The sequence below is a fragment of the Sinohyriopsis cumingii genome, chromosome 15 (genome assembly GCF_028554795.1).
Source record: "Sinohyriopsis cumingii isolate HCF-2022 chromosome 15, ASM2855479v2, whole genome shotgun sequence".
NCBI lineage: Eukaryota > Metazoa > Mollusca > Bivalvia > Unionida > Unionidae > Sinohyriopsis > Sinohyriopsis cumingii.
In genome coordinates this window covers 57,402,967-57,430,569 of record NC_142975.1, presented here as the reverse complement: position 1 = coordinate 57,430,569, position 27,603 = coordinate 57,402,967, and the positions used below count along the sequence as shown (strand labels likewise).

The 27,603-nt window shown below is 40.2% G+C and overlaps 1 protein-coding gene across 2 annotated transcripts in view; it reads right to left on the bottom strand.

Annotated features, from left to right (window-relative positions):
- Positions 1-9,281, bottom strand: part of LOC149781856 (dynamin-like GTPase OPA1, mitochondrial) — a 98,538-nt gene extending 89,257 nt beyond the window's left edge. For both annotated transcript variants that reach the window (XM_089936051.1, XM_089936052.1), the window contains exons 1-4: positions 9,119-9,281; positions 3,839-4,217; positions 1,843-1,974; positions 342-435 (exon numbers count right to left, since the gene is read on the bottom strand). In XM_089936051.1, the coding sequence (XP_089792177.1) occupies positions 342-435; positions 1,843-1,974; positions 3,839-4,217; positions 9,119-9,147 (634 nt within the window). In that variant the 5' untranslated portion in view covers positions 9,148-9,281. The remainder of the gene's footprint in view (positions 1-341; positions 436-1,842; positions 1,975-3,838; positions 4,218-9,118) is intronic.
- Between the last annotated feature and the right edge of the window lie 18,322 nt (positions 9,282-27,603).

The following is a 27,603-nucleotide window of genomic DNA, read 5'->3' as shown; positions in this document are numbered from 1 at the left end:
TTTGAACGTGTTTATGTGTGTAACTGTCTGGTGATGATATACGACACTATATGTACTAAATCTACCAACTAGCTTTTGTTTGGAAGTTAATTAAATGCTTGAAAGAAAAAGTATTTTACTTCTTAATAACCATGAGAAAGACTTATGTACATGTATATGCATCCCACCAACTCAAAAGCTGACAAAGTTTATATTCACTAAATATCAATCATAATCATTAAGAACTTCCAAAATTGTGTGATTTACAGTACTCTGATAAAGAACTTCCAAAATTGTGTGATTTACAGTACTCTGATAAAGAACTTGCAGCAAGCCAGATTTATACCATACCAGCTTCTTACCTTCACCAAGAACCGTGGAAAAGTCACCTCTGTTCTGATTTGCGAACCACTCTGACAGCTCATCCAGATGTGGGAATCTGTTCATCAACCAGCCCTAAGAACAATTGGGAACTTATTAATATTAATAATGCAGGGTCTACCTGTAAACAGCTTAGATCCAGCTCTGCCACACAACTGCAGATCTGAATCTATGTTGCTGGTTACAATGATATTTATTTGCAAACATTGCCAAAGAAACAAATATATGAAAGACTTAGGAGAAAGCTTATTTCCAGCTCTCTCTTCATTAATATTTTGATGCTATGACTGACATAAATAATGAAATAGTCATATAAACCCAAAATTCTATCCTAGTTATTGAAAAATTCTAAGATAGCTGTAACATATATTATAATACTATGACAGTACTGATTTCTGAAACATGCTGGATATATAGTCTGATAATGGTCCAACGAGAGGAGGTGTGGCTAGGTAAGTGACTTATCACTTCAAATTAGATGATATATGTGTAGTACCTAAACCCGTCATCAGGAAAACCTGAAGACATAAAAAAGACCAGACATATGTTCAAATTGCTGCAATGAATTTTTGGACTGCACTAAATGTCTCCATTTTGGCCTTATGCAACTGCAAGAGATTGCCCGTTAAATGAAAATACATCTACCAGTATCATATACACTCACTTACATGCCAGATCCAAATGCAAACCGAGAGACCCAACTCTGCCGTTGAGTAATATACTGGCAGATGTAGGTCTATGCAGTGTGCAAAAGATATTCAGTAGAAAAACACAGACCCTGATATGCTGGCACATTATGTGATGGCAAAATAGGGAATGTGCTGTTTGCAGTTATAAGCGAGTACATAGATGTATATATTTTCTGACAATTTTTCTGTTGGTTAGACAAGTAAAATGACTGGTGTATAACCTGATCTTCATTGCAATATGTGACAGCATATCTGGAACTAAGGTGTATGCAGTTTGATGCATATTCTACACAAATTCAGAAAACTTTTTTAAGGAAATAAATGTAAAACAGATCCCAGAGCTTATTTAACTTTTGTATCATACATTTCTGGTTATTTCTTCTTCGGTACAATGTGTTTATTCAATATGAATTGATGCATCAACAGAAGCAACCAACATGAGCACATAACGATTAGCCAGAAATATACAGACTAGTATGTGTTAGAGTCTAAGAATAAAATGTGTAAACTGAAATGGCACTACTTCAGTGAAATTACTGACAATGAATCCCGAAACTAAGTGCTAAAATTAAATTAACTCCCTTCACTGATTCCGTTAGGTATGAATGTGTGACATTTATTCAAAAAGAAGGTGAACATTTATTACTGTAAGTTCAGGACTTCTAAAACTGAATAATTAATTAATCCCCATCTATATCAGACATCTCATAAGATAAATGGTTCCTTAAAGTGTACAAAAGTATTGTGACAACAGAGAATACAGACTGAATTAGAGAGAAGACAGGAGTGGCACCTTTTCTGGTAAGGATATCTTAGAGACTCTATCAACAAAAGCAGCAGATATCCTAGCAACAGTCTCCTCCTCTGGAAGATAATCCCATATCCAATCCATATCTGGCAGATGCTGCTTCAACTTGTTAATTTTCTGAAAATTAAAGACATAAAATCAGTACTGTATTTATAAATGTCCACTGACAATCCCAGTGATTTTTCCAGGATTTTCACAAAAAGGGGAAATTACTATTCTCACATTTTCATAAGGTATTCATTTTCAATTATTAATAGGTAGTTTTTATATGAGAACATTATGCATAAACAGACCTCTCAGATGTTTCAAAAACTTGTGTAATATATAAATTTTAATGAGTAAAGAGAAAACTTGTTTATCTTTATTACTGACACAGTGTGTTATGAAAATTTCATTACATTGTATGCAGCAGAACTACATGTAACATCTGAGATATCACCACCTGTTACAGAAAACCATATGTCCTTGCCATGTGTAGTTGGTAAATAACTAGATAATCAATTAAAACGTCTCACTACTGAATTGTAAAAAGTCACTAAACACATGCTTAATTATGACATATGATTATGACATATGATCAAAAAGTTTTTAGTCCTCATATGGTTAGACGAGTTTTATAAATACTGATCAGTGCTACAGGTGTTGTTACACTATGAATAGTTTTCAGGTGTTTTTGCACATTTTTAAGATGGAACCAATTCAATTTACCAGGAGCTCACGCAAATGTACACCCTAGAGAAGACATTGCAATCAGTCCATAATAGAAACAGAAATCAATTATACCATAAAACCAGTAGGTGGAATAGGATTGGCTGATAAACTAATGAAAGATAGCAAAAAATTAACACTCTTTGAGACCACAATAGTGACCTATTGTTAATCTTGTTACAATGGAGAAGCTGTCGTGAATCAATTAAAACTTGACAGACAAAAGAAGTTTACATACACTCTCTATATGATTCATCAAACAGTTGCATCAGTAATGCTGTATTTTCTATCATTTTATGGGGCCTGCTAAGTTTTCATGCATCATATATCAAACCATACAAAATTATAATTGTTTTTTGTTCTGCAACTTCTGAAACACAACTATATTTACATTTAAATCTGCACAATTTTCAGGTACATAAAAAGCATACTTTATTCTGCTTATAAATATTTATACACCTGAAACAGTAAAAGGTATATATCAAAATTACAGCCAATATGGTATGTAATGTAATAGGCCGTTTGGACAATCTTTTTTCGACTGGACCGCATAGTCCATCAAAATGACAAATTATAGGTGAATTCAAAGTTAGGTATATGAATTGATAAAACAACATTGCACACTGTAATTATAATGACCAATAGTTTATGCAAACTGTAATTATGATGGCCTATTGTGTATGCAAACTGTAATCATGATGGCCTATTGTTCATGCAAACTGTAATTATGATGGTCAATTGTGTACGCAAACTGTAATTATGATGGTCTATTGTTCATTCAAACTGTAATTATGATGACATATTGTTCATGCAAACTGTAATTATGATGGTCTATTGTGTATGCAAACTGTAATCATGATGGCCTATTGTTCATGCAAACTGCAATTATGATGGTCTATTGTGTATCCAAAATGTAATTATGATGGCCTATTGTGTATGCAAACTGTAATTATGATGGTCTATTGTGTATGCAAACTGTAATTATGATGGTCTATTGTGTATGCAAACTGTAATTATGATGGCTAATAGTTTACGCAAACTGTAATTATGATGGTCTATTGTGTATGCAAACTGTAATTATGATGGCTAATAGTTTACGCAAACTGTAATTATGATGGTCTATTGTGTATGCAAACTGTAATTATGATGGCTAATAGTTTACGCAAACTGTAATTATGATGGTCTATAGTTTCAGGTCACTACAGCAACTGCATACCCAAATTTAATCATACTAATAAACTATTTATACGTGCATCAAGTAAAAGCTCATTACCTGACTCACTACTGTACCACCAACGATAACACCAGCCACCAGCAGGTATCTTATTTTCAGTAATTTACGAACTCCCCCAACAATGTTTGATAGTCCTCCTAAACTGCGTACATTACTGTTGGTATACACAACTATATGTGGTCCACACAATCTCATAGAAGGTGATCTTGGAACTCTAAGAGTAGACAATTCTCTGATTAATACACGAGACGGGGCCAATGTAATCCTTTGTGAAAAAATTTTCCTGAGTTGTCCGTAGTCTGCACTGTAGTCATGGTTTGACCTGACCAGCTGATTGGGACTGGCAACTTTTGATGATACTGATCCAGGAAGCAATATCTTTTGAGCTGCTTTCTTGCAGCAATATTCACAGTATGGGCTGAAATTATATGTAGCAATCAATTAAGACAGAACAATAATAGTGTAGTTAATGACAGAGGCACATTATTCACTATGTTTCAACAATGTCTAATCACTTAATTTTACACATTTTTCAGCTACAACTTTTCCAATACATCCTAACATAAGGAAATTGCAGAAAACAATTCTGTAGTCTGGCTCTACAACAACCAATTCAAAGCATGTCAAGTTGGAAAAGTAAATATTTCTTGCAGTTGTTAATAAATCCATGATGTGGATGCCTATGATAATAAATCTGACTTTCTTAACTAAACAAGGGTAAGGGTATTTGCTATCCCCATTTAATTCTAGATGACCACACTCCTGGTAGGGGACACAGAGTCCCACTTTTGCTATCCCCATTTGATTCTAGATGACCACACACATGGTAGGGGACACAGGGTCCCACTTTTGCTATCCCTATTTGATTCTAGATGACCACACTCCTGGTAGGGGACACAGGGTCCCACTTTTGCTATCCCCATTTGATTCTAGATGACCACACTCCTGGTAGGGGACACAGGGTCCCACTTTTGCTATCCACATTTGATTCTAGATGACCACACACCTGATAGGGGACACAGGGTCCCACTTTTTCCAAAGAAGCCTGAATGAAGGCATCACTGTTAAGATTTTTACAGTCCAAGACTCCTTCTTTGGAAAAGTTACAGTTCTTGCAATAAAAATAGAAGTTCCATTAATGCTATTTTTTTTGTCCATGCATACAAGTGTTCCAAACATTACATAATGATTTATAATATGTTTGGTCAAAACTCTCCAGAATAATTTTTATCACAGAGAGGTGTCAAATCACCTGCACATCTTAATAGTCTTTTTTACATCTGTATTTCCAGTAACCATTATCTTCTGGAATTACAGAATCATTCGTCAATATTCCTTTAACTTTTATATTAGAACGTAGTCCGCCAAGTTGTTGTCTACCTTTTTTTCATTCTTTCTAAAATGGCTCATTATGGTTTATTTATTGCATTTAGTATTGTTGTTGAGGTAAAAAAGATTAACAAATTTATGAGAATGTTTCGATTCATGCTGGAGTGTTAGCATTGTTATGTAGGTGGATTTTAAGGCTGCTTGCTACTAAATAATACATTTATTAAGACTGACCACTGTAGGCAAATGATAACTGTAATCCCACTTCTGTTGATCCATAGCATAAAATCCTTGAGAACACTTACTGTTGTAGTATTAATTCATATCTGAATGGAACACCCATGTATTCAGCAACTACTGACCTAGGATTTGAATTCTTGGTGCATGGAAAGCAACATCACAACAACATACCAATTGGCTTTCATGCTGGGAGAAAAAAACTCCAGAATTCTACATAAATATATTGTATGCAATCCAGAGAGGCCATGTTCTATTCTATCACATGTGAATAACGTTGTGATGAAATATTATTATCACACTACAAAGAATATTTTCTTCAGTAAACAGAATGTCAAGTTAAAACATTCTCATAAATTTATTAATCTTTTTTACCTCAACAACAATACTAAATGCAATAAATAAAACCATAACAAACAATAAACTACAACAATAAAATTGTCAGCAATTAGTTTCAATCCCAAGAACAATCACTGAATGCTGTGTAATTTTCCCTACAAGCAAAACACCATCTCTATTCCAACCAAAGCAAATTACATGAATAAATACCTGGCATTACTCTACTATATATAGAAACATTAATTACTGTCATTAAATTAAAAGAAATAATGAAGAAAACATATCATGCAGCCTATAAGACCTCAATAAACTAATTCAGAATAAATGTTATTCAGTAAACAATGTTAAATACCTCATAAGTAAATACTTTTTAACACGCTTGCTGTAAACTACTGCTGATTGTCTGTTCACAACAAATTATCAATACCATGCATGCACTCATCCTAATCACAGCAGCCAACCAGCCAATCAGGCCTCATGTGGCTGTTGAACTTCCAGCATACACATTACATGGACGGTCCTGGCTTTTAAAAAGTTGTTGCCAAAAATAATCACCAATCTCAATATTTTGTTGCCAATTTTCAAAAAATTTCACCAGAATAAGTAGTGAATATTTTTTCAAGACTATTAATGTAATAGGCAATTAAAACTGAAAAAGATGGGATAGTTATTACTTTACTGACAACAAGCAATACAGCCATAATATTACAAAATAAATCATTATATGACTGTTTTGCACTACTTCCATGATCTTTGCATTGTGCATCACCATTAGTACATAGGTCCAATTGTTGTCACCTGACATAAATGCATTATCAAATGTAAAATATCTACTTTCCTACAGTCTCTCTTTTTTTAATAGAACCATCAGGTATTAAGCAAATCTATATTATGTATATTATTTTCCAAATAATAGTTTTTTAGAAACTTTATTTAGATAATGACATTTTAATACTAAAACCCTATGATCGTACTTTGCAATGTAAGATAAGTGACCTATAATGCGACCATCAATTTCACGCATTCAGGAATTAACATACACACACCCCTCTTTTATGCCTAGCTTCACAAAGTACATCTCCGTCAACCAGGAGTTCAGAAATTTATTTTTGCTGCACTTTACATGCTTTGCTTGTTAGTGAATTGCTTCCTAAATCACAGGAATGATCACTGAATGCCGTAAAATTTTTCTCGAGAGCAAATTATGATCTCCATTCCCACCAATGAAACTTACACGAGTCAACTTGACCTGGCATTACTGTACCATAGATATAAGCATTGGGTACCATCATTAAATTAATAGACAGAATGAAGAAACATATCACAGAGCATATGTGCCCCCAAAAACCTAATTCGGAATAAATATGTTATTTAGTAAAGAGTTTTATTTGCATATATGAGTTAACAACAAGAAATAAGGTGGGATATAACATGTGGGAAATAGTTATCACATGTATGGTAGACTGATACCACATTTAAACTATTAACATAAATTCGCACCCATTTTAGACATTGATAGTTATAACAAAAATAGGGCATGGTTTACTTGTCAAACAAATGCTAGTGCTTTCATTAACTGTAGAACAGATGGTTTCTTGAAATAATTGATCTCATAATCGGTATCGGCAATTTTAATAATCAGCTATACGCGACACTGGCATAATAGGCAAAAAGTGACATCGGTACAGCTTTACCCTACAACAACATAAACAACAGTTACAGCAAAATAGGGCATAATTTCTTTGCCAATCAATTGCTGTGCTTGCATACACACCACACAATGCAGAACATGGTTTCTTTGAAGTATGTTGAAGGAACAGTCTTTTTCACAAGATAAATGCAATGATAAGGATTAACTGTTAATTGGCTACACTGGCTGTACTGCGTGTTTACTTAAGTCTAACCTAGCTATTGTACAGTTTGGACACAGCTGATGAGAATATGAAATGGGGGCATACAATGGGGGAAAATATTGTACATCACAGGAAGAAATGGCGCATCCCTTAAGAATTTCAGGCAAATTGGACCTGGAAGGTCGGTCAATATTTGAATATATAGTGTAAACTATAAACGAAAAATGCCATGAAAAACCTTCCAATTTTTAGGCCCCAATCTCCTTATTTTTTTAATCAAATCTACCTACGAGGCTTTTGAAATGTCAACATGTATGTGCATTGCAAGAGCAACATAACTGTCTGACACAACAGTCAGTTCCAGTGATGTAGGCTTTACTATTTTGTTAAGATGAAGGCTATTGCCTTAGGGGATGTTGATTTCCACACGTGTATCAGCAATTCAAATCCTAGGTCAACAGTTACTGAATACACAGGTGTTTTGTTCCGTTCAAACAGTGGTTAATATTTAGTGTGCTCTAAGGGATTTCATGCAAAGGATCAGTATAAGACAGATTATACTTACTGTCTTGATACAAAGATCAAAATAAATGTAATAATTGGTAGCGAGCGGCCCAATATTCTGTCTGAATAACACAGCTGCCAATCCAGCATGAACTGTGTCTTGTACAGTTGTTATCCACCCCCCAGTCATGTCCGAAAAGAAAAATAAGGCTGAGACAAAGTTGTTAATTTAGTCTATTGTTCAAGTTATACAGATCATGTATGTGCATTTACTCATCTTTAATTAAATATAAATTGTTGTTTATAAATATAATACTAATATTGTTTAACCAAAGTCTATTCAATCCTGATTACTGAATGTGCTTAACTGTCATTAAAACAATTCCAGAGGTAAAACTGTCAATCACTATGGACTTTTACAATGGTGGCCAGGTACTAAACTGGGTCAAGAAAATAGTATGTAGAGTCCAATGTCACAATATAAAAGTACGAACTGGTTCAACAACATGCATAAGTTCAGTGTGACATCTCATCATGTGACATTCAATCCATATTACATTGGATCAAACCTTTAGGTTAATTCTTCCAAATATGTTGATGTACTTTAACATCGATTTTGACTTATATACTTCTCGGGGCATGTAAATAATGTTCTTCCAAAGGAATACGGATATATAATGATTCAAATAAAGTGAATAATTGCCATTTACAGGAATGTAAAATCAGATTGTAAGAAATGACACTGATTACTGAAATAATCGGTGATGAATGACTACATGACCTGTATGACATTTACAATAACATTCAAACTTTTCTCTGTATCCATGTTCTATTTGGTCATTAATCCTGACATAGTTTTCAAACTAGATACGTTGCAATTATAACTTAAGTGAATCCAGCACTGCATAACAATATAGCGAAGGCATGCTGGCAGCCTTTAATTTAAAGTTTAAAGACTTATGCCAAAATATTAGGGGGTACATGTACTATACTCGCACGAAACCCCCAAATTGTTCGACCATTCATATTCAAATTTGTCATTTTAAACAAAAGTTACCCGAATCGTCCATTCATGAAACGAAGCATTCTCGCTTTATTATAACTTATACCATACAGAACTTATGTAACTCTGCTCAATCATTATTCAAATAACGAAAGAGAGTTGTAAATGTGATGAAATGTTCGTCTTTCCAGAATGAAGGATAAGAACTAAAGTAGACCAAACATGCGGTGTATGTCTAAATATTATTTGGTTATCATTAAATCCTGGATAATTCATCGCAGACTGCAACGATGTACTAATTTTGCGCAGTGGTTCTTTCTTCAGGCCAATCTATTATCTCCACATTTAAATCGACCCTCATGTCATTTATATTACATTATCTTGTTTTTTATTTATGTGCATTACCTTAATATAATTTATTCGATATTAATATTCTCTCAGCTTTCAGATGCTATAATGAAACTTAAATTCTTATTCAATCCGAGCATCGTTTTCACCGAATTAAGAACGCGTTATGACTATTCACCAGCATAACATCTCTGTCCGTCCATATTATCTTGTTTTTTATTTTTTATTTTTTTTAAAGGTTTCTTTTTGTTATTTTTTTGTTGGGTTTTGTGGGGGTAGGGGGTAATTTTGTGTGTGGAGATGATGACACGAGATTAGAGAGACATCTTCGAGAAACTATTCATATCTCGCACAGATTATCGTCAAAAGAAATAAATACATGATTAATAGGAAACTCTCTAGGTATTTTATCTAGCAGGCGGCAAGCAGCACAACACACAAAAACTTCAATTGTTTACACTTTTCTCGCGATAATATTGGGTAGCAGCCCACTGCATTGTCACCCACCAGGGATCGATAGTCAGCTGGTGGTCGTACACGGCCGAATGAACGCCCGCGCGCACGACTTAAATACAAACAACTCAGTCAGTTGGCGGTAGCTAGGTGGACTGTAGGGAATTGCCATCTGACCCTATCGCCAGCGTGAGTTTTTGACCACACCTACTCATAAGCATATCATGTCATGTAAAATCTATAAATAAATTTAAAAATGATCCAAAAAGGTTTGTTTAAAACTCAGAGCAATTGTATCATTCAAAATTTTCATCATCATCATCATCATCATCATCTCTCTCTCTCTCTCTCTCTCTCTCTCACACACACACACACACACACACACACACACACACACACTTTGCGTGGTATATAATACTACTCGTCAGATCTAAGACCCATAAGCTCTGTGAGGGGGCAAATTTCTGTCGATCTACGAAAAGCACATTAGTTTGGGGCCAGAGAACAATTAATTAGATTTATAGAGACAGGTGCTTGTTAAATCACTTATGCTGTAATGATTTCTAATGTCTGGTCAAAAGAGGTAGAGATTTTTAAATTAAGTATTCATTTACTTAACCGCAAGACGGATTATTAAAGATACGACTAACTTCGATTTCATAGTAGGACTGTTAAACTTGAAAAATTCCAGAAACCGTTAGTCGAAAACCTGGAAGGTCAAATTGACCCCAACTTCTGACGCCTAGATAAATTTGTAAATATATTTCATCCTGATTGGTGACGCTAAATAGGGACGTGTATCCCACACGAAATTTCCTATCTGTAAATATTCCCACAGTCGAAAAATCTGATTTGTCTAAGCTTTGCTGCAAGAGTAAAGGTACAGGGGACTCCGAAAGTCAGTTTGGAAGAAATTCTCTCATAAAACATTTGTCCAAAGGACCGGGTATCTGCAAGGTCGACGGACACAATTTTGGCGTTACAAACGAACAACGCTTAAAAGCACAAAAGGTATTTGCGTCAATTTCATGAAATTCGTTGATACCAATATAATGTTTGCTTGAACTATTTGATAATATGTGCTTGAATTTAGTGTTTGAATTCGTAGATCAATTCTCTTGATATGAATATAACTGTGTTGAGATTATATATATATATATATATATATATATATATATATATATATATATATATATATATATATATATATATATATATATATATATATATATATATGTGTGTGTGTGTGTGTGTGTGTGTGTGTGTGTGAATTCGTACAACAATCTTCTTTATATAGGTTGTCGAATGTTTTGAATTAGTCGCCTTGTTTTTATAGGAATTAGGTTCTGAAAATTTCATGTATTACTTTAGTTGATATGAGTTACGAGAATCCGTATGAATTCACCGATTTTAGATGATTTCACGTACGATGAAGACTTGAGTACATATTGACTGAAATTAACGTTATTAAGCAGGTAGTGAATTTCGTTCATTCATTGTGTAACCGAAACGAGAGCGGAACTGTTAAGTCTCGTGTGTGTTAATGCGAGTGATGAATTAACCATTGGGAAGCACATTAATCTTGTGAAATTATGATTGTTTTAGTCTGCCATGCTTGGGCCGACTAATAGCTTTGGTATCAGTTGAATACCGATAGTAAGATATGATAACGAGAGGTGAGTAATGATCTATCCACAGTAGGATAGGATAACCGGCAGGAAATTTAGGTTTTCCTCTGTTTGTTTTCAATGGGGAAAATAGCTCTTCAGACGTATCCTCAGATGTACCTACGCACTGACCTATCCAAGTAGATGTGCATCTACATACTTACATATCCACCTACCCACACAAAGTTTGATGGCCGAAGGGAGGCGAAACAGTATGAAGGTTGGAGAGAAAAAAGGAAAAGGAAGAAAAAGAAAAAGCGAAAGGACAGCGAACAGCTACAGTGAAATTGGAGTGAAACAGAGCTAAGCAGGTTATGCAATTATACAAGGCAATATCTTCGATTGTTCACTCGATCGTATGATGAACTAATTCTATCAGTAAACAGATCGGCTATATTTATAACTATTATTGTGTTTATAAATTCGGTGAAAGATTTATTCCCAAAAGAAGTGTATCTACTTAATGTATTGTATTATCACCATTGTTTATGTAATTGATTAAATTTTGATTTTGATGTACGGGGGCTCGAGTCATTCTATTCTATATCTGCTCAGATCTGTAATTATTCTACCTGTAAGTTTACTCGATCCGGGCAATAACACCGAGGGCGATCATCTCCTAGATAACGAGAACCGAATTAAGCGGACACTTTGAAAGAAGGTACAATAGTAGTGAAAGGGGATACCCTAGCGACAATGGGAATTAGCATTACAGACCCCCCTGGGACAATCTGGCGACAATGGAAAATTAACATGGAGAAAAATCGTGGGACAATCTGGCGACAAGGGAAATTAACATGGAGAAAATTTGTGGGACTGTTGAGCGACAAGGGAAATTAACAAGGAGAAAAATCGTGGAACTGTTTAGCGACAAGGGAAATTAACATGGGATTTTTTTTTTTTTTTTTTTTTAAAAAAAAAGGGGTAGGCAATTGAAAGGCTATCTCTTTTCGAGAAATATGGCTGGCCCTGAAAAGGGCCTTTGGGTTTATGTTAATGTATTCATTAACATAAAGGGCACCGCATTGGTCTTCTTCTTGTCCTTAGGCTGCGTCTTACTGTTGGTCCGTAAATCAGCACTCTTTTCAGGCATCCTTGTCTTTCAACGTAGATCCTACGTATCCACAGGCTGGTGTTTGTCCTGTGGACAACGGTCCGCTTGGATCGGACATACATGAGCATGTCCGTCCTAAACATCATGGAAGACACAAGGGTGGATGACTCAACTGTGGTCCACATCTTGAAGCGACGAGAACAGGTGAATCAATGCAGTGAACTGGGCTTATTTATAGGTAGAGGAAGGATTGAAACGGATTGAGTTCATTCACCAATCCGAGCACGCGTTACAAAATTCAGTCAGCTCGCATCCAATCTGAAGACAGCAGTCTGTGACGTCACGTGGTCTATATAGATTCGCTAGCGCTTGTGTGCAGTCAATCTATGCGACAGTGATTCAACATGACGGAAACTCAGAAAACGATCCATTGGGGTGCACCAACAAGGGAGACCGCCCAAGGGAACCCGGACTTACTTTCAGAAGAGGTGAACTGGGATTTTGTGGATTTTCTCTCCTCGCAAGAATTTGTTCCGGAACCTTCGTTACCTTCTTCATTACCGCAAGTGGAGAATTTTAGACAGAGACAGAAAGAAGAATTGGAGAAATTTATACAACGACAAAAGGAAGCGGAACAAGCTTTTCTCCTACAGCAACAGCAGCAGCAAGAAGAAGAGGTAAGAAAAAAACAACAGCAAGAAGAAGTAGCAGCAAAGAAACAAGAAGGTGAAAATCAAACGGTCACGGTACTGTTGGACATTTTAGCGGAGTTAAGAAGTGTGAAACAAATGTATCAGACTTCTTTATTACGACCGAAGAGAATACGACCTTCCCGAGCTAAACACGTCAACCCTGTGACTAAGCCTACCGTACCACCCTTAGTGATTTCAACCCAATCATCATCATTACGCAGTCCAGAAGTAGGCCTTAGCCGTGGCAAAGGCTTAAGGCAGTTAAAGTTGATTGCTTAAACTCACCCCTTCACCATAAAGAAAAAGGCCCTTTTCAGGGCCACCCACATTTCTCGAAAAGAAATACAATTTCAATTTGCCAATAACTCAAAAAATATTAAACAGCCCATTTTACCCTTATAGTACGTGTCTGTGTATGAGAGCGTGAGTGTACGTTCTTATTTTAAAATCACAACTCAAAGACACTTACCTTTTATAATTAATTTATTCTTTTCTCCATTTTTTTTACAATCCAATTCACAATTCATAACACAACACTTTAAAAAAAGTTCATTGATTTCTTCTGTCTCCTTGTTTAGTCTCTCTGTTTTTTAAATTTCTTCACCGTCACACTCTTTTCCTCTTCTTCTTCTTCCTCCTCGCTTTCTTCCCTTCTTCTTTTTTTCTCCTGTTTCTTTTTCTTCACCTGTCTTCTTTCTTCCTCAGAAGAATCCCTCTCTTCCTCTGAAGAATCCCTCTCTTCTTCTGAAGAATTCCTCTTTTCTTCTGATTCCTCTTGTTTCTTTTTTGGGCAATCTGGAGACCAATGTCCTTTTTCTTTACAATAATAACAGGTATCTTGACTTTTGTCTTTTTTAGCCCCTGTTTTTGTTCTTTTTTGACGGTCTGGACACTCTGAAGACCAATGCCCTTTCTTCTGACAGATATAGCAAGTATCTTGACTTTTATCTCGAAAGGAAGGAGAGTAGTCCGTGGGCTGGTCTGAAGAGAATTTTCTAATGACCCCTCGCAAAGCTCTGACGAAACGTTCGATTTGGTGAGTCTCTTCCATCGTTGTGCTCGGCTTGAGAGTGAAATGAATAGTGAAAGGACAAGACACACACCCTTTTATATACGCTAGTCTGCCATGACTATAAATTAGTCTATGGTGTTTGAACTTGAGTCATTTGACGTTTTTCACTCAAGATGAAACGATCCTATTCATTTGAGAAGAAAGAAGAAGAAAGTAAGAGGCAGAAACGTGATCTATCGCCTCGTACCAGGGCTGAAATCTTGGCACAAATTCATGCCAGTGATTTTGAAGAGGACATGAGTGAATCAGAATTTGAAACCTCTAAACCAAGTTCACCACCCTTAGTCAACCCTGAAAAATACTATTCCATTCGAGAGACGGAAAAGCGCTCCTCTAGAAAATTTAGAACCACGGCTTACAAATACACGGTGAAGTTTAAAGATTTTAAGGCTGAAGTGCCGTTAGAGAAAGCAGAAGTGTTCATTACTGGGGTGTGGGATTCTTTGCTCACTGCACTTAAGCGACAATGTCAACCCAAAGAAGACGATCGCTTGAGACTTTCCATACAACACGACGGTTTGAAATCCCCTGTTTGGATCGAGTTTAGCACCCCTGCAGAATTGACCGCTTCCAAAGTCATGGACAAAATTCAACACGTGCAACAATCTAATGACCAGTTTGACATCACCGATGGAAAAGCCACACTGGACATGACCCACGTCTCTCCTCCTCAAGGGACTGGACGCAAAAAGATGTTATTGGTGGACGAGCTTCGCAGCACCAAAACAAGTCTCGTCCGAATTCACAACCCTCAAGACCAGATGTGTTTAGCCCGTGCCATCGTGGTGGGACGAACCTATGCCAACAAGAACGACACGGTAGAATGGAAAAGAACCTGGAAAACTATTCAATGATGCGATCGAGCCAAACAACGAAACGAAGCAGAACTCCTGTTGCAACAAGCCGGACTGTCCAAAGACACAACCTGTGGCATTCCTGAGATGCAAAAATTGCAAGATGTTCTAGCTCCACGCTACACCTTGAAAGTGCACCCTCAAGAAATGCGTGGGTCTCTGTTGTTTCGAGGCCAAGATTTTAAGGACGGAAAATACATTCATGTTTATTATCACGATGATCATTTCGATACCATTACCACCATCACCGGATTCCTGGGATACGGTTATTACTGTGAGAAATGTGATTATGGTTATAACAATCGAGAGCAACACAAGCATTGTGGATGGAAATGTTCAGGATGTTTGGCCTCTTCACCCTGTCTGAGCGAAGAACCAGTGCCTTGTTCAACTTGTCTGCGCACGTTTGTCAGCCCTACCTGTTACCAACAACATTTGAAGACGCAAGGTTCACAGAAGAAATGTGCTTGTCAACTGCTGAGAATGTGCCCTACGTGTGGACAAGGCCTACGTACCAATAATGCCAAGGTACACGTATGTCAAGGAAAGAAAAAATGTCACATTTGTCACCACATCGTGGACTTGGAACACCAATGTTACGTGCAAAAATACCAACCCCCACCAGAGAAAGAGGACGGTCACAAGAAGAAAGGCAATTTCATCTTTTTCGATTTCGAATGCATGCAAGAGACCGGCATTCACATTCCTAATTTCTGCGTGGCTCATCGAGCGTGCGAGAAGTGCATTCAAGAACCTATCTTCAGTTATTGCCCTCACTGCAGCAAAATTCCCGGAGGGCGTGAAAAAATCTTTCGAGGACCGAATACGTTAGCCGATTTTGCCCAATGGGTCTTAGACCCCATCGACAAGACGTGGAGCCAAGAGGACATCGACGTTACGGAGATTGTCATCGTCATGCCACGGTGATGGCTCACAATTTCTCCGGATACGATGGACAGTTTCTTTTGAGGTACTATACGGAACAAGGCACCGAACGTCCTAAAGTGACTTTGAACGGAGCCAAAATCATTTTCATGCAAGTGGGACAAGTACAGTTTAAAGATTCGATGAGCTATTTGGCCATGCCTTTGAGTCGAATGCCTAAAACGTTTGGAATGACAGAAATGGCTAAAGGGTACATTCCACACTTTTTCAATACGGAAGCCAATCAACACGCCGTTCTACCCCATTTACCTGAGGCTCACTATTACGACCCCGACAACATGCGTACCGAACAACGAGAAGCTTTCTATGCTTGGTACCAGGCTCACGCCTCGGACCCTTTCGGCTTTCAGGAAGAAATGCTAAAGTATTGTCGTTCCGACGTGGACATTTTACGGCGTTGCTGTGGAAAATTTCGAGAACTGTTCATGGAACACGGAGGGGTCGATCCTTTGAAAGAAGCTTGCACCATTGCCAAAGCGTGTTCCTTAGTGTATCGACAACGATTCATGCCTGAAAACACCGTGGCTGTCATCAGTCCTCAAACGACCCACTATGTCAAGCGTCAATACTCGGTCAAAGCCCTACGTTGGTTACATTACTTGTGCGACAAGGAAGTGGATTCAGCATGCCCGCAACGGAGGAGGCGAAAAGACCATCGGAACGTATTCGGTCGATGGCTGGGACTTAGAAAACCCCAAGATCGTGTACGAGTTTAACGGTTGCTTATTTCACGGATGCCCCGTCTGTTACCCTGACCGTGGCACTAAAAATCAGTTTTTGCAACGAACCATGGAAGACTTGTACCAGGACACTTGTCAGCGGCGCCTAAAGTTAGAACAGCAAGGATACCAAGTGGTGGAAATGTGGGAACACGAGTACGATCACCGTATGAAAACCGATCCCGAGTTTAAACGCCTCGTGGAAAGTTACCAGTTCATGGCCCGTTGAACCCGAGGGATAGTTTGTACGGAGGAAGGACCAATGCCACCTGTTTGCTGTACCAAGCCGACGAAGAGAAAGGAGAAGAAATCAAATACTTGGACGTGTGTTCGCTGTATCCCTACGTGTGCAAATATTGTCGCTTTCCTGTAGGGCACCCGCAATTGCTGACGGAACACATCGACCTGAAAAACATTCGACAATACGAAGGCTTGATCAACTGCAAAGTTTTGCCTCCCACGAACCTATACCATCCCGTCTTACCTCACCATTGTCAAGGCAAACTGATGTTTCCCTTGTGCCGTACTTGTGCCGAAACGTGCAACCAAGACCAACCTTGTCAGCACAGCCAGGAAGAACGGGCCTTGACGGGAACCTGGGTCAGCGTAGAATTGTTCAAAGCTCTGGACATGGGATACCAACTGTTAGAAGTGTACGAAATTTGCCACTTTCCCAAGACACAACAATACCACAAGGGTGATCCCAGTCAGAAAGGCATTTTCGCCGACTACGTGGATGCCTTTTTGAAACTGAAACAAGAAGCTAGCGGCTATCCTTCCTGGTGTCACACTCCCGAAGACCAAATACAATTCAAAGAGAAATACTACGAACAAGAAGGCATCACTTTAGACCACATCGAGAAAAACGAAGGCAGGCGATCGTTTGCCAAAGTGATGTTAAATTGCTTGTGGGGTAAAATGGCACAACGACCGTGTTTACCCAAGACGGAATATTTGACAGAACCTTCCCGCTACTTCCAGATGATTCACGACAAAACCAAATACATGAAACACGTGGACGTCGTTCGAGAGAATTTGATCTTGGTCAATTACGAAGAAGATCTGGACTTTGTACAAGACGACCCTTTTGGAAATGTCATCATTGCGGCTTACGTGACAGCTCATGCTCGCTTAAAATTGTACGAAGCTTTAGAACTGTTAGAAGAACGCTTCCTGTACTTCGACACGGACAGTTGCATTTACATCCATCACCCGATTCAACATCACCCTAACATCGAAGGAGACCGTTTAGGAGCCTGGACAGACGAGCATCCCGACGACAAGATTCTAAGTTTCGTCAGTGGCGGTCCCAAAAATTACGGCTACGAATACCGGGACAAACAAGGAGAAGTGCACACGACGTGCAAAGTGAAAGGACTGACTCTGAATTATCGTACCAGTCGAGTGGTCAATTTTGGGGTATTGAAAGAAGCCTTACAATCGGGAGAGGATGGACACTTTAAAGTGACCACCTATCAACCGAACAAGATTGTACGTTTACCCACTCATCACATCGTCAGTCGGCCCTTGGAAAAAATCTATCAAATCGTGTACCAGAAGCGAGTTCGACTTCCCAATCATTTCACCTTACCGTATGGACACGTTGGTATAAAACATTGGTTGTAAGAGGATAGTTACCCCACCAGAAAGATGACTTCGCCACAGCAAGAATCGAGTGAGAAACCCGATGAGAACTCCAAGTTCAAACCCTACCATTTTCCAGTCTTCTTACCTGACTATTGTGATTGTGCCCGTCGATTGGACACGTTTCAGAAATGGCCTACGGATAGGGAAGGATTACGTTCTTCGCATGTTTTAGCTAGAACAGGATTTGTCTACTTGGGACCTGAGTCAGGATTGGGATACGAGGTACAGTGTTTCGCTTGCGGACTGAAGTTACGAATGGATCTATGTATCTATAAAGATTCAGCTATTCTGGAACATACTCGATGGTCTCCGCACTGCCCTTACCTTTCTATGGCCTTTCCACCCATCACACTACGGTACAATGTTGACGGTACCTTAGAGACGGTACCTTCCAGAACAGGACATAAAAAACGTAAAAAAGGAAAGATGTACAAGCTGGAGACTGCATTGCGACTAGTATAAAAAGGGGCTATGGTCAAGATCGATAGTTCATTGTGACTACCAAGACCGAGCGAACAAGATGAATACTTTCAGAGAAACACAGAACAAGTTGTTTAGAAAGGCACAATTCAAGTGTGAGGCTTCGGAAGTGGAATGCGATTGTGAGCCTTGCGATGGGTACGATGCTGTACCTTGTGACCTGAGCGATGGCGTAAAGCATCATGGGAACTTTAGTGTCCCTACCCCTATCATGGAAAGTGATGCTGTGCGTGTCAAACCTGAGGGATGCGAAAGTGATGCCGCTCGTCCTCTTGGGCATTTTACTGGGTTTCGTTTTAAAGGGGAATGTTCACCTTCACGTCTACCCCCCTACGGATGTCATCCAGGCCTGAGCAAACTCCTACCCATGTCACTCAACCCTCATCGAGGAGGACCGACCCCCGAAGAATTAGCCAGAGCTGGATTTTTCTACTTGGGCGAAGGAGATAAAGTCAAGTGCTTCATTTGCGGTGTGTCACTTCACCACTGGGAACCGCAAGATTCGGCCTACGTTGAACATGCTCGATGGTCACCGAATTGTCATTACTTACCCTTAGTGGGACCGAGATATTGAAGTAACTTACCATAATCTGTTCATGGATACTTTACAAGAGAACATTCGTGCTTTGCCTGAGGAATTGAGAGAACGCATTTACCGAGAGCTGGTTAAAATACAAGTGAAACGTAAAGAACAATTGCATCCGTTACGTCACCGGTGTTTGAACCACTGGTACCTGAAGGCTATACAAGGATTGATTCAATTGAAAGTGTTCCATCGGACAGACATTGATGAACGATCCTCTAGTTTTAAAAAGGATTGGTTTGGTATGGGCGATTCTACCTACATCATTGTAAACGTACTGCATCGAAATCCAGAGGAAGAGTTAACGAATTACCAACATCTTGAACACAATGTCAACTTGGTGAAAGAGGAAACTTCTGAACGAATTGTAACGTGTAGATTAGTGACTCAACGATTTAAATTCGACACTGAAGTGAAACCATGTTTGTGCAAACAGTACATTTCTTGTGTCAGACCAAAGAGGATTTAGTATGACCTATTCATGGATACTTTGCTAGAGAACATTCGTGCTTTGCCTGTGGAGTTGAGAGAACGCATTTACCGAGAGCTGATCAAAATACAAGTGAAACGCAAACTCAAAGTGATTCGTCCGTTTTTAAATTATGCTATGTTCCAAAGTACAAGAAGACTGATTATGAGTGGATATTACATTAGGCTCAAAGTTAAACGAGGCTATTGGCCACCACCCAACGATTCCAAAAACAGTGTATATACTTATGGATACTTTACAAGAGAACATTTTGGGCTTGCCTGAGGAGTTGAGAGAAAGGATTTACCGAGAGCTGGTGAAAATACAAGTGAAACGTAAAGAACAATTGCATCCGTTACGTCACCAGATCTTTAACCACTGGTACCTGAATGGTATAAGAGGACTGATTCGTCAGAAATTTTTTCAGTGGTCAGACCTTGTTGAACACTTTCAGTTTGTGAATGATGATGGACCAGACGTTCGTAATTTTGGTTACTTCGAGATTCACTTACTGCAACGTATTGAGGAAGACGAGTTAAAGGATTACCAACATTTGTTATATGGAATCTGCTTAGAAAAAGACGAAACATCTAGACAAACTCTGACGTTTCAGTTACAGTATGTAACATTTAAATTCCCTACTGGAGAACGAACAGGTTTGGTTAGAAATTACCTTTATTGCTTCCGAAACAAAGACACTATAAAATCAAGTTGCCATGCCACGGATTATGTCACATATCATCCAACAGATTCCGTGGACGGTACTCAATGACCATATTCAAACCGTGGATCATTACCATCAATTATTACAAGAATTTTATCCATTCAGTTTGGGACGACAAGTGGTGTGTGTCTTAGTGACTTGTTTTCTGGGATTTCGTTTACCAGCCGATTCTTTGTGGACTCTTTACGATCAGTACTTACCACCTCAATGGCCTTAAATGGTCACGAAAAACTCCTTTTGCTCAAAGCCTTGCGTTTTCATCTGGATACTTCTCGACCTCAACAGGAAAAAAAGATTCGTCAACTTTTAGCTACCCAAGACGTGTATGACGATGTGTGTGTAGCTTGTGACTTACATCCCCATTGGACAGATGTCCGTGCCTGGAAAGAATGGGGTTTTGATGCTTGGACCCAAGAAGTGGCCCAGCATGCACGAGAGTTGTTCAAGGAAAAAAGTTACTTTTCAACCCGTGTTAGTGACGGTGCCAGAAGAACCCGTCACCCAGGACAGGACTGTCGTGGACAGACCTGAAAGACCCTTTCGGGAGGACACTTGTGTGACCTTACCCCCTACTATAGAACTGGTTAGAACATTACCCAAAACATGTTGTTGTACAGACACTTGTTTTTATTCCACGTTCATGGTTATCATGTGCCTTTTATTCTTGTACTTAAGCCTTTGGCTTTTATGTATTTTTGTCTTTCGTATTCATGTTTGAAAAAAAACATTCAATAAACGTGTTCTGAAAAAGTATATAAACTCTTGTCTTGTTTGTTTTTCGTGTCACAAGTGACATTTCTCACACAATGGCTACCTCTGCTGTCTCTGCTCCCTCTTCCTCTACTGTCAAAGTCATCGACGAACACTTAGATCGTGCCAGCTGGGAGGCTTTGTATCTTCGCCATCCCTTTAACATGCTCATTGCTGGACCTAGCGGTTCAGGCAAAACCGAATTCGTCAAACGTTTGATCGAACATAAACATCATTTGATCGATCGGCCACCTCAGCGGATCGTGTGGTGTTACAAAGAGTGGCAATCGGCGTACAGCCTCTTGCGAGAAAGTCAAGGCGATTCCATCGTGTTTGTGGAAGGCATTCCTAAAGAAGACGACAGCATCGTCTCTGACTCCCGTCAAACCCATTTGGTCATTTTTGACGACATGTTAGGAGAAGACGAAGAAGAAATTAAACTGTGGTTCACGCGCAAAGGGCATCATCGTAATGCCAGTGTCGTTTACATCACCCAAAATTTGTTTCAACAAAGTAAAGCCCATCGCACCATCAGTCTCAATGCGCATTACGTGGTCTTGTTTAAAAGCCCTCGAGATAAATCGCAAGTGCAAGTCTTAGCCAAACAGTTAGGAACGCCTTGGCTGACTCAGGCGTACGACGATGCCACTCAAACTCCACACGCCTATTTACTCGTCGATTTGAAACCTACGACCCCCGAGGATTTGCGATTTCATACCCACTTGTTTTACCACTGGTGCCAAGACGGAGGGCCTGTCCTGTACACGTCTCCGTCCTCGACTTCATTTCACTCCCCATAAAAAAAATCTATAAAAACCTCAGACCCTTTTTCGTCTGTCTCACACAGTGTGAACATGACGTCCCTTCAGTCGCATCTTCCCGTCAAATTGATTCGTGCCTTGTATGGCATCAGTCGAGAAAAAAATCCACAAACACGAGCTCGTGTCTTAGAAGCTAGTCTCAAAGAAGTCTTACGATGGTTCACGGTGACGGCACGTCAAATACTCCAAGGAATCATTCAGATTCCTCATCAAACCAAACGCTTTTTCGATCGAAACAAAGTCGCTTTGGTCCAACTGGCCGATCCCCGCATCGACACTCAAACCAAAAAACAAATCATTTTGAAACCTGGAGGGAGCGGTACTCTAGGAGGGGTCATCATTCGCTCACTCTTAAGATGGGATCCTAATGCCCCCAAAGTTATCCCCAAGAAAAAAGTCCAACGAAGCCCCAAGAAGAAAAAGAAAAAGACCAGGTCCCCAAGGAGAACTTCTCCAGTGGCAGGACCCTCCTCTGACCAGACACCAACACCACCCCGGAAAAAGAAAAGAAGCCCCCAGAAAAAGAAACAGAAAAAAAGTCCCCAGAAAAAGAAAAGCCCACAGAAGAAAACTAGTCGCAAGAAAGGTACTTCGGCCAGGACGCAACCTTACACTCGCAAACCACGACCTGCCACAGCGGTGACTGCGTCTCCGACAGCCTCACGTTTATCCACTTCTCCGTTAATGACACCCAGAACTGAAGAGTACTTGGAGACGTTGATCACACCAAGAACTTCTCCGTTGATGACCCCCAAAAGAACTTCCCGAGTGGCAGGACCTTCCAATTTAGCGGCAGTGGCTGCTGCTCACAAAGTACCTTCTCCCAAAATCAAAGTCCATGAAAGATCGGGCATGTTACAAAGTTTACTGGATTTGTCCAAGTAAGAACTGGCTCGATTTAGTCCATTTCGTACCCCTGCACGACGTGTCATGCCTGTCCTGAAGTTGATACGACGTAAAGACAATCAGTGGCGACGCGTTCCAGTATAAAAAAGGCCTGTGACCATGTAGGGGTATCAGTGAACTAGTAAAAGATGTCACCTCCAAGAAGCCAAAAAAGAAAGAGACAAAGGCAGACGCGTCATCCGACAAAGCGCTTAGCCAAGCATCGACATTACCCTAAGAAAAGACACAGTCGTTCCAAGAAAAAGAGGCGTCAACAAAGGGGAGGATTCCTTGGCGATTTTGGGAAAAACATTGTCACCTTTATGACAAAGCGATAGTCCCAAAAAAGATAAAAGAGTGTGTGTTAAGTCATCGACGTTAGTGTCTGTTTGGTGAATGTCCCGGAACCCACAAGCAAAGATGTCACCCTCCAGAAAACCCCAAGGAAAGAAAAGGAAAGGACTGCCACCACGTTTAGCCAAACATGGGGACATGTTATCTGTCCTGTCCAAAGCTTCTCCACCCCTACGAAAAAAACTCATTCAATCAGCCTCCAAAGAGGTCATCGATACCGTGTGCGAATGTTGTTTGAACGTTTTGAAAGGCACGATCCCTTTGTCCAAACACCAGAAACAATGCTTAGGCAAACATCGTCACGTTCTTCGGAAAATGGTTCAAAAGAAAATTCCCATTCGTCAAAAAAAGAAGATGTTGGTCCAACGTGGAGGCATTTTGCCTCTCTTGTTAGGCCCCATACTGAAAGGAGTCTTGGGAACCATGTTGGGAGGACTGGTGGGAGCAAGATAAAAAGGCCTTCGGAAGTCCCAAGATCTCAGAATTGACCCCTGACAACCCCATGGAAGGACGAAAACTAGCTTTAGTGCCTTACAAACGATGGATGGAATACCATCGGTGGCAAGAACAACGCACCCCGCATTTACCTCCCAATCCCAATTTGAGCGAGATGTCCCAGTTACAACACGAATTGCAGTCCTTGATGGATCGCCAAGATTTGTCCGAAACAGAAAAATCGCAAAAGTACGGTCAACTCTTGCAACGATTGCAACTCTTTCACCAGAATTCTTTGGACGAAACAGCTCTACCCACTCTGAAAGATTTTAAGACCTTGATGAAAAGTCCAGCACCATCACCAGTACCAGTACCAGTACCAGTACCAGTGACCAAGACAGAAAAAGGAAAAGAAGAAGAAGAAGAAAGGTTTCAAACTTCACCAGAAAAAGTACGCAAGTTAACAACACCATCTACCTCCAGAATTGGATGGATTAAAAAGATGATGGCCACCCCTTCTTCATCACAAGAGAAAAAGAAAGTGAAGACAGAAGTGAAGACACAAGTGAAACAAGAACCGATATCCCCCGCTCAGACATCCTCCTCCTCTTCAACACCTATTGCCGGTCGCACACGCAAAGCCTTGCAATCCAAGAAAATACCCCAAGAGAAAAAGAGTAGCCTCTTCCAAGAGTGGGTGCCTTATTAACACACCAACCAACACAAAAAAATAAAAAATGGAAAAAGTCTTAGCCAGCATTTACTACGATCCCTCGCATCCTGCAGGTTACGCAGGAGTTCAAAAATTGTATCGTGCTGCCAAAACGCGATTGAAAAGTCTCCGTTTACCTCAAGTGCAACGATGGTTACAAGAACAAGCTACCTACACTTTGCACAAACCCATTCGACGCAAGTTTGCCAGAAGTCGCACCCGAGTGGAAGGCATCGATCATCAATGGCAAGCCGATTTAGCCGATGTCTCTCATTTGGCCAGCTACAATCGTGGCTACAAATATTTGTTTTGTGTCATCGACGTCTTTTCCAAATTTGCCTGGGTCGTGCCCTTGACTTCCAAATCGAGCAGCGAGTTAGTGCGAGCCCTGCAACGGGTGTTGAAACAAAGCGGTCGTCACCCTCTTCGATGGCAAACGGACAAAGGCACCGAATTTCTGAACCAAGCTTTCCAAAAAGAATTAAAGAAACGTGACATTCATTTTTTTACCACCGAGAATCCCGAAACCAAAGCCAGCATCGTGGAACGTTTTCAACGCACTTTGAAAGAACGCATGTGGAAATATTTTACGCATCACCACACTCTGAAGTACATCGACATCTTACCGCACCTGGTGCAAGCGTACAACCAATCTTACCATCGAAGCATCGGACGTGCCCCGCAAGACGTGACTCCCGACAACGAAGTGTTGGTGTTCGAGCGTCTGTTTGGTACGTCCCCGACGAGGGCTGTCCCCAAGAAAAGTGGAGAGTTGGCCGTAGGAGATTGGGTGCGCATTGGCAAAACCAAACGCACTTTCGACCAAGGTTACTTACCTAACTGGACGACCGAATTGATTAGCGTCACTGGACGAGTGCATGGCCGTCATCCTGCCGTCTATAAATTGGAAGACATGAACGGAGAAGTGCTCAAAGGAACGTTTTATTTGCCCGAGTTACAACGTGTCACCAAAAAAGAAGACGACGTGTACGACATAGAAAGCATTCTCGAACGCAGAACCCGTAAAATGGGCAAACGACGTGTCAAAGAAGTCAAAGTACGTTGGAAAGGATATCCGCCCAGTTTCGATTCTTGGATCGACGCTTCGCAAGTCATCGACTATAAAAAGAAGTGACCATCATGCCCTTTCACACATCAGACGCAGCTACGTCGACCACTCCTTCTTCACCTAGTTCTTCTGTGCAAGATTTACAAAAACAACCCTTGTGGGTGTGGTGTGGAGAACGTGTGCCTAAAACGCAAATCGTCTTTTTCTGCCAAATCTTCGTGGTGTATTGTGTCATCGGGGCAGCCATCGCCAATTTGAGTTTGCAACAAGGAGACAAACAATTGTGGACCATTTTATTGAGCAGTTGCATCGGTTACCTGCTTCCCAATCCCTCCCTGAAATTCTCCTCGAACGGGAACCTTGTGTCCAGTGCCAGTGTCAGTCACCACTCCAACCACAATCAGAACCCCATTTTGGGCGGAGACACGCCTCTGACGTCCAGTAATATCCCCTCGGACAGCCACAGAACTCTGGAATTATGAGTCACGAAAACCAATTTTACTTAACCTTACCCAGTGACAGTTCCATGGAGGTGTTTCCCAACAACACGTTGTGCTGTTACACGGCCAAATTACCTCAGGCCATCCAGTTAGATCACGAAGCCCATTGGGAAGTGGCTTTAGTAGAAATGATTCACCCGACCCAAGTTCTCAATGTCCTTCCCAATGAAAATAAATTTGATGTGGAAGTTATTGACGTGCCATTGCAACAGGAATTGGATAAGAGAGCCATGTCTGACGTTAAAAAACCTATAATGACAAAACTAAAACGTGGACCTACCACTTGTTCATTCTCCCAGGCTATTATTTTAGTGGTCATCATTTGGTCAGCGCCATAGCCTCCAGGTTTAATGGCGTGTTTGGGAAAGCTTCGAGCAGCTCAACAGCAAAAGTGTCACCATGGAGTACCACAAAGTAGCTCGTCGCTTCTTGATGAAATTTGAGCGGAGTAAAATCGTGTCCATTTTATTTTGTCCGGAATTGTTTGTCATGTTGGGCGGTGACATGGAGCTGAGGAAGAAAGTAGAACAAAAACCCGAATCATCAGGCATTTTCGACAACGAGACTTTTGCCAAGTTTTTTCGTACCCCGGTAGAACTGAACCAAGGACTGAATTTGATCTTTGTGTATTCCGATGTGGTGGAATACAACGTGGTGGGACACACCTCCTTGCCGTTACTGCGTGTCATTCCTTTCAAAGTGGATTCTGCTACGAACGCTGACGAGGAAGGTGGAAACACTTACCACGTCCACCGCGAATTTGTCCATCCTCACTATTTGCCGGTCAGCAAGTCGTATTTGGACACGGTCAACATTACTATAAAAGGAGATTTGGGACAAAATATTCCATTCACCAAAGGAAAATTCACGGTGAAACTCCATTTTCGAAAACGGTTCTCTCACGACTCGTAAGTAAGTCATGTATCCAGTGTACCGAGGGGTTGCTCGACAGCGAGGACACGGTTTAGGAGACATGTTAAAATCGGCCTTTCGTTCGGTGGCCCCGGTGTTGAAACCGATGGTGACACGCGGATTGCACGCCTTGAAAGATGCGGCACTGACGCAAGGCAAAGAATTTCCCCAAAATGTCATCATCGACAAACAAAACCCTAAAGAAGCCTTCATGAGGGCAGGCAAAAATGTCTTGCTGCAAACGGGCAAAGACATTTTACGCCGACGAGACACACCTATAAATGCCCTGCACGCTACCAAGTCAGGCATTCAGCAAGGACAAGGTAGAAAGAGACGACGACGAAGAAAACACCCTTTCACCAGACTTCAAGCGAGAAAGGCCAAGAAAAGAAGA